This window comes from Mus pahari, chromosome 4 (genome assembly GCF_900095145.1).
Source record: "Mus pahari chromosome 4, PAHARI_EIJ_v1.1, whole genome shotgun sequence".
Lineage (NCBI taxonomy): Eukaryota > Metazoa > Chordata > Mammalia > Rodentia > Muridae > Mus > Mus pahari.
Window position 1 is genome coordinate 115,797,800 of NC_034593.1, and position 7,730 is coordinate 115,805,529.

At 45.2% G+C, this 7,730-nt stretch overlaps 1 protein-coding gene across 1 annotated transcript in view; it reads right to left on the reverse strand.

The window, feature by feature from the left end:
* Positions 1 to 7,730, reverse strand: part of Alpk1 (alpha kinase 1) — a 102,517-nt gene that overhangs the window by 22,054 nt on the left and 72,733 nt on the right. Inside the window, exon 4 of the mRNA XM_021196720.2 lies at positions 2,876 to 3,074. Coding sequence (XP_021052379.1) covers positions 2,876 to 3,074 — 199 coding nt within the window. The remainder of the gene's footprint in view (positions 1 to 2,875; positions 3,075 to 7,730) is intronic.

A 7,730-nucleotide genomic window follows, 5' to 3' on the forward strand; every position in this document is an offset into this window, starting at 1 on the left:
GACCAAGGGAAAGGAGAGAGGAGAGAAGACAAAGAGAAAGGGAAGAGGAGAGAGAAGAGATTTAAATTTTTTTATTTTAGGGAGCAAATAAAAAACCAACAGTACATGGGTGACCTGCTTGTTTGTGGGTTATTCTCCCCCTGTAACTAATTGCTGATTACTATGTTGACCTATAAATTCAGCAGCTATTTTTTGTTTGTTTGTTTGCTTGTTTGTTTTTGAGACAGGGTCTCATAGCCCAAATGGACAATAAACTGATCCTTCTACCTTTAAGTATATAGTACTACTGGCTGACTCAGTCAGTACATATGCCTGATTTAGTTAGTTTTTTTTTCTTCAAATTAGTAAATTCATTTCCTTTTGTTGTTACACCATACTCTTTTGAGCATACTAATTATAAGACTGAGTCTTTCTCCTTATTCTGTATGTTTCTTACATTTCTGAACCTTATTTTCCCTCCTTATTATATATAGTGATCCCTCACAATACCCTCCCTCCCTCCCACCCTCCCCCCTCTTTCTCTTACTTTTTTTCTTTCTTTTTCTCCTTGTGAATTTTAATAAAAAGTTATCATCCACCAAGGCTACTTTACTGTGGGTTTCTCCTGCCCTGACGTGTGGCTGTTCCTCCACAGCACAGTTTATACTTACTTTTCTCATGGATCTCAGAAGTATGGGCCTCATTTTTGAGCCATCTCATTGTCATCATCATCATCATCATCATCATCATCATCATCATCATCATCTCATCATCATCATGATCTCTGGTGGAGATTTCTAGCTTTGTGGTTCAGATAAATTCAAATTCCTCTCTTGCATTCAGCATAGACTTGGATTTTTATTTATTCTGGAAAGTTTGTGTGTTTTGTCTCTAGCACAGAGCTTGCGCAGAGAGCAACCTTCCTTGAAAGTTTTCCACAGTGTCTGGGAGAGCCACCCTGTCTCCTTTCACAGCCTGTGCAAAGCCTTAGGGATTCCACCTTTCTGCATCTGTTTTTTTTTTTTTTTTACCTGGGTGACTCAGGGTCCAGTCTTTGGCTTTCAGGCAAGGATCCAAACCACGATCCCTTTCCTTAGGACTACGTATGTGTGGAAACATAAACGCCTTTGAATATATATTGTGGGCCATAATCTAGGGTTCTGACCCTGAACGCCCACTATATCACAGGCACTTAGAAATCTCTACTTCCCAGTATTTACATGTTTGTGATGGGGGACGGTTCTGTACTGGCCCAGTCCTCCATCTTTACGGAACCAGAAGTCTGTGACTTTCTTTGCCACGGTGGCTTGAAATGTTTGCTTCCTGTCTCAGTGTGAGCTGAGCAGCAGACCCTGGGAGTTTTCACTTGTCTCCCTGACACCTGCTATTTTCATATCTTGAATGTATTTTGGAATGTGTACATGTGTGTGTGTGTGGGGGGGGGGCTCTGGATGTAACATATGGAAAGAATAAAAATTAAAAAAATAAATAAAAATATAAAAACATTAAAAAAAGACAAAGCTGTGGACACCCCTGCCTATCATCTGACCTCTGACCTCTGTTTTCATACTATATCACAGCACATCTGTGTGCACAAAAAAAATGAGCTATGGCTCTCTTGCAAGGGCAACTTGATGGGAGCCAACACTAGAACTCTGCTGTTACATGTAGCATCTCCCACTTGTCCCCCCCCCCCAGAGCAAGCTCTTCACAGGCCACTGTCCTTGGACACCACCAGAAACCACATTGATTGGTAGGTTTCCCTCATGCACCAAACACTTAATGCCCCAGAGACATCTGGAAGTAGACGTTTTCCCAATGTGCAGCTTTCTATAGAGTTACTCTGGGAAAGTCAAGAACGAGACACAAGCACAATTTCCATGCAGTTAGAACTCACCAGAGTGGACTTGACTCCGGGCTTTACCTATGCCAGGCACGTGGCTCTACATGGAGCTGAACCTGGGCCTTCAAAATGACCATCTCCACAGGCCCACTTACTCCGGTGCTATCTTATCTCTGTCCCTTCTGCACCAGACAGTTGTCCCATTTAATTACTGCGTAGCTAAATATAGTATAGTTACTGCAGCTCCCGTTCAAAAGAAATGAAATAAAGAAACTTTAGCCTCTTACAGATCAGAGTACTAAAATAATAGTAATAGCTGAAATTAAGGAAAAAAAAAGGTGGGGGGTGGGAGGGTGGGGGATGGTCATTTTTGAGTGGGGTGATTCGATTTCTGTTTTCCTACTCCAGTATTTCTAAATGTACAGATTATAAGTAATTCAAACAATTGCAGACCTGTGTGGGAGCGGGCTGTGCTGCCGCACACCCAGCCCCCACCCTACCCATACTCCCCTTCTACAGCGTAAGTTGGCCTGTCAGCCTCAGTTTTCATTTCATTCAAAGTGACAGGGGGAAAAAAAGATACTTTCAGCCCTAATCAGGTACTGTACCGGTGTTCTCAATGATGAAAACCCCTCAAATTGCTTCAGTGGGCTGTCAGCTCCATTGTTGGCTTAGTCAAGTGGCCCTACAGAAAGGAGACAGGAGCGCTAAGAGAAAGGAGTCGATTTCTAATCTGCTTTTTAAAGGCTCTTGGTCAGAAGTATAGCAATTCAGATGCCCCTGTTTGAAAGCAGCGGGACAGATTTGTTAGCAGACAAAGGCTCCAATTAGTATTTTCCACACCCTTTCACAATTTTCTCTACTGCTTTTGGCTCTGAAACCCTTTACGCCAGGCCTTTGTGCCTGCCGAGAGGCGGGTGCAGGGGCAGCGCGGGCTGGGGCGGCAGAGGTGGCACCCGCCGGTGCCCGCAGGCGCCCCTGGGCGCCCGTAGAGGTCAAGTAACCGGGAGCAGGCGGGCTGGGGACCAGCCAGCGCCAAGCGATGGAGCCCACCTGAGTTGACGGAGACCCGGGCTTGGCGGATGACCACCTGCGGGGCGATGGGCGTCGCGGGCTGCAGCCTGTGCAAGCCTTTGGCGACCTGCAGGAGTTTTCCCGAGACGTCGAGTCCATACAGGAACCGGTCCATCAAGAAGACAATAGCGGAGGCAGCAGCGCAATCCCGGACAAGGATGGAGGCTCTCAAGGCCGCCTGCAGAAGTGATCACAGGACATAATGAACCAGACAACACCGCAGGCCCCCAAAGAAGGCTGCCCTGCACCAAGCCTAACCATCTAGGTACTTCCCATGAAAACAACAACCGAGCTTGTAGCATACGTTAGTAAGCGATAAAATCCTAAGAAGGAAACAACAACCAGGGAAAAAGTTCAACATGCTTGATAAAATAATCGTCTTCATAGGATTTTCCTCTTAAGTCTAACGCATTGCTTTTTAAATGAAAACAATACAGAAGTGAGGCATAGACTTAAAGTATACCATTACCCAACTCCTTATCAGATTTATTTCTGTTCTCCCCACTGACTCCTCTGATTTCCCTTCTCCCTGATGATAATTTAGGTAAGATCCCTTCTGAGCAGGTGTGTGCCCCTTTTATGCATACATGGACAAGAATTGATTCTCCGTCTTGCCTGGACTGTTTCCCTCTCTGTCGCTTATTAATGAGATCACTCATATCAGGCTGTACCATTCCTGGCCTTCTTAGTTTTAGGCATCATTATATCAGTGAGAGCTTTTCATACACAGTTTGTAACACCTACCTTCATTTATTGGATGCGTTTACACACACACACACACACACACACACACACACACAGAGAGAGAAAGAGAGAGAGAGACAGACAGACAGACAGACAGAGAGAATTTTATATATGCATATAATGTGTTTTGATCGAACCCACCCCCTCACCCTCCTCCAATTTCTCCCCCTCCCCACTCTTCCTTCTCCTCTCTAAACCTCCAAGTCTGTCGTCCACTTAGTGTGCTCGGGAGCAGGACAATGCACTGGAGCATGGCCAGCTAGTGATGGAACTTCATGACGCACCTCCCCATTCGTGCTAAGATAACAGCTAGCCTGATCACGTGCAGGTACTGCGTACGCAGTCGCCGCTGCTGTGAGCTCATACGTGCAACAGCACATACTATTTCACGGCAGATGTCCACTGCCTCTGGCTCCTGTAATACTTCTTCTGAAGTGATCCCTGAGTTTGGTGGTAGCTGCCCCATTTTTAGGGCTGAGCACGTTGACTTGGCATTCATTTCAACGGACCTTTACTGCAGAAAGAAGCCTTCCTAATGAGGATGGAATTATCCTGCCCCGGTTGGTCTGTGGCAGGAGCTGGTACAACAGACAAGAGTCTGGGCAGACAGTACGCATGTATTTGACATAAGCTGGCTTGAATTCCTGATCTTCCCTTTCACTTCAACTTCCTAAGTGTTTCGATTACTGATATGTGCTGTCGCACCCACCCTTATTACATGTATTTTAATTAAGAGACACTATATTAGACCAAGATGTAAATTTGATTTTCATTGTCCTGTTAGTATAAATCACATATAAGTGTTTATAAACAAAGGGGGGAAAACAGTTATGACTTGGAAGTGGAATAAGAGAGAGAAGTGAAAACAAAGGTTGGAGCTCAGTCGCTAGCATGTTTGCTTAGCACACGTGAAGCACTGGGTTTGAATCTCTGCTCTGCATAAACCAGATGTGGTCGCCAACGTTCAATGTCACCTTTGGCTATATGCTAAGTTAGAGGTTGACATGGATTAGAGACTCTCTTGAAAAAAAAAAAAGATAAAGACAAATAAAAATAAACAAGGTGAATTTCTACAGAAAACACTGTCATCTATTAGGGCAACATTTCTCAACCTGTGAGTCATGACCCCTTTTGGGGGGGTTTCAAACAATTCTTTCACAGGGGTCAGCTAAGATCATCATAAAACACAGATTCATTATGATTCATGCGATGGTTTGTATAAGCTTGGCCCAGGGAGTGGCACTATTAGAGGGTGTGGCCTTGTTGGAGTAAGTATATCACTGTGGGTGTGGGCTTTAAAACCCTCACCTTTGCTGCCTGGAAGCCAGTATTCTGGTAGCAGCCTCCAGATGAAGCTGTAGAACTCTCAGCTCCTCCTTCACCATGCCTGCCTGGATGCTGCCATGCTCCTGCCTTGATGATAATGGACTGAACCTCTGAGCCTGTAAGCCAGCCCCCATTAAATGTTCTTTTTTTAAGAGATGCTTTTATCATGGTGTCTGTTCACAGCTGTAAAACCCTAACTAAGACGATTCATAATAGTGACAAAATTACAGTTAGGAAGTAGCAATGAAAATAATTTTGTGGTTGGGGAATCACTGCGACATAAACTATATGAAAGTAGCGTTAGTAGGCTGAGAATCACTATGTCAGTGTGAGTGAGGATATCACCAAACAGTTTCTGTGTGTTCTGAAGGGAATCCACGAGGGTCTTTTCTAGGCAGTTTTACTCCCTCAGGAAGCCTGGAAAACACTGGAAGTGATTTCTGACCTCAACAAGCTCCACACACGCACTGCTTGCTTCATAACCACACTCTAAGGCTCAAGTGTTATCCCCTTACCCCCTTACCCGGTTTCCTGCCTCCCGGAAACCCCTTATCCCCTCCCCCCCTGCATCTGTGAGGGTGTTCCTCCACTCACCCACCCACTCCTGCCTCCCCGCCCTCGATTCCCCTACACTGGGGCATCTATCAAGCCTTCAGCGGGCCAAGGACCTCTTCTCCCATTGGTACCCGACAAGGCCATCCTCTACTACATATGCAGCTGGAGCCATGTGTGCTCCTTGGTTGGTGGCTTAGTCCCTGGGAGCTTAACCCTTGATGTACTGAACTAGGCATCCAACATAGCACTAAATACATTCTGTGAATAATTTGTCCAGTTACCATAGCAATCCCCGCTCCCCCAGGCAGATTGCATTATCAATCCCATTTATAACAGGGAAACCTGGAGACTCAAAGAAGTCACATTTACAAGACCTGGGCCTAGGAGCTGAGCTTAGGTGAATACAGGAAAGCCAGGTGCAGATCAACTGAGCCCCTATCTTTTAGTCTTAAGAAAGCTAGAGGAGTCCGACAGATGTCAATTACTTGATAATCATGCTTGCCAGTACCATAGATGCAGTCAGGATTGCAGTAGTTGCTGAACTAAGCAGGATGCAACTCAATACACGGAAAGAGTTCAACCCAAGCTCGGAGAGCATCTTTGAGGATCTCAGTAGCAGTTATAGTTGCTAGCCAGCAAGAGAAAGGACCAATGCTTTGGCCAAGTTCACCCCCTCTCACCAGGAAGTCTGGGTAAGGAATGCAGAGTGTTCAGTGGGACACGATCTAAGACAATTTTCTATAATGAAGACCTTGGGAAGCAAGGCTATTCACACAGTGCCTTCATGTTAGTTATAAAGGAAAAGTGGGAAAGTACGAGGTGGAGAACAAACCCTCACCCCGTGGGAGAAGAAACCCATGCTCCTGCTGGGTTGGGTCATAAGTGAGATACAGTGTCACCTAGCACTGGTGACAGGATTTTTAATTAAGGTTTTAAAGAAAAAAAAATACAGAATGACTTTTGTTCCTCCTGGCCTGAGGTTGTAGACTAGTGAAGCCCCTTTGCTACCTTTCTGTCCTTCCTTGAGTCCTTTTAATTAAATTCGGGACATAACAGGGCTGAGAGGTAGATGGCCTAGAAGTTAGAGCATGTTCTGATCTTGCAGAGGGCCCAGGCTTGGTTCCCATTACCACATTAGGCAGCTCACAACAGCCTGTAACTACAGCTGGAGATCCACTGCCTGCGCGTGTGCGCGCGCACACACACACACACACACACACCACATATGCACACAATAAAAAATAAAACCATCTCAGAATTTCTCTCTTGTCAACAGTAAGAAAAGATGTATTCTCATTGAAAGTGCTCTCTGCTCAGTAAACCTTCCCAGCAAGGGCTCTGCAGGCTCTAGTCTGCATGTTGAAACTTTCTCCTGACCCCAAAGCTTACGTGGAAAAGGTCTGGTTCCCAGGTAGGGTACTAGAAAGTGCTAGAACACTTTCTGGAGGTAGGGCTTAGTGGGAGGCGGTCCTGGTATTGGAGTTGTGTCCCCAAGAAAGATGGTGGGAGCCACCCTCACCTTTTTTTTTTTTTCTTCTGGCCAAGGGTGGAACAGTTGATATCCATAGTTGCTAGTGAGCATGCCCACTAGAGACCCTGAGCGGTAGATCCGATGTACTGTGGGTCAAAACTTTCAAAACTGTGAAGCCAAACAACCCTGGTCTATGTGTGAGTCATTTTTCTCCTATTTCCTGGGAGTGATGGAACACTAACTAAACAATTTACATAACTCTCAGTAAAATAGGCCTAAACTTTTACTTCTGGTCTATGCTGGGTTTTAGCTATGGTATTTGTCTACATGGCTTGATATCTGGGTTATACTTTGGTTTCTATCTAAAGATCTATACAGCATTGCATAAAAAAAATAACATTTAAGCATAGAACATGTCCTGTGTGTCTGTATGTCTGTCTCTCCCTCTCCCTCTTCCTCTACCCGCTTCCCTCTGCCTCTCCCTTCCCTTCCCTTCTCTGTACATCAGCATTCATGGATCATTCAGTGCTTAATAATGACAGCACAACTACTCTACTCTTTCACAGTGATGGTTTCTTGGCTCATTAACCATCAATTCCTTCACTAGTATGGAAATGATAGTCTCTAGTTAAATTTATCCTGCTGTCCTAAGTCTTCATTAGTAGAGAAAATCCCTGCCTTTATCTCTCCTCCTCCTCCTCCTCTTCCTCCTCCTCCTCCTCCTCCTCCTCCTCCTCC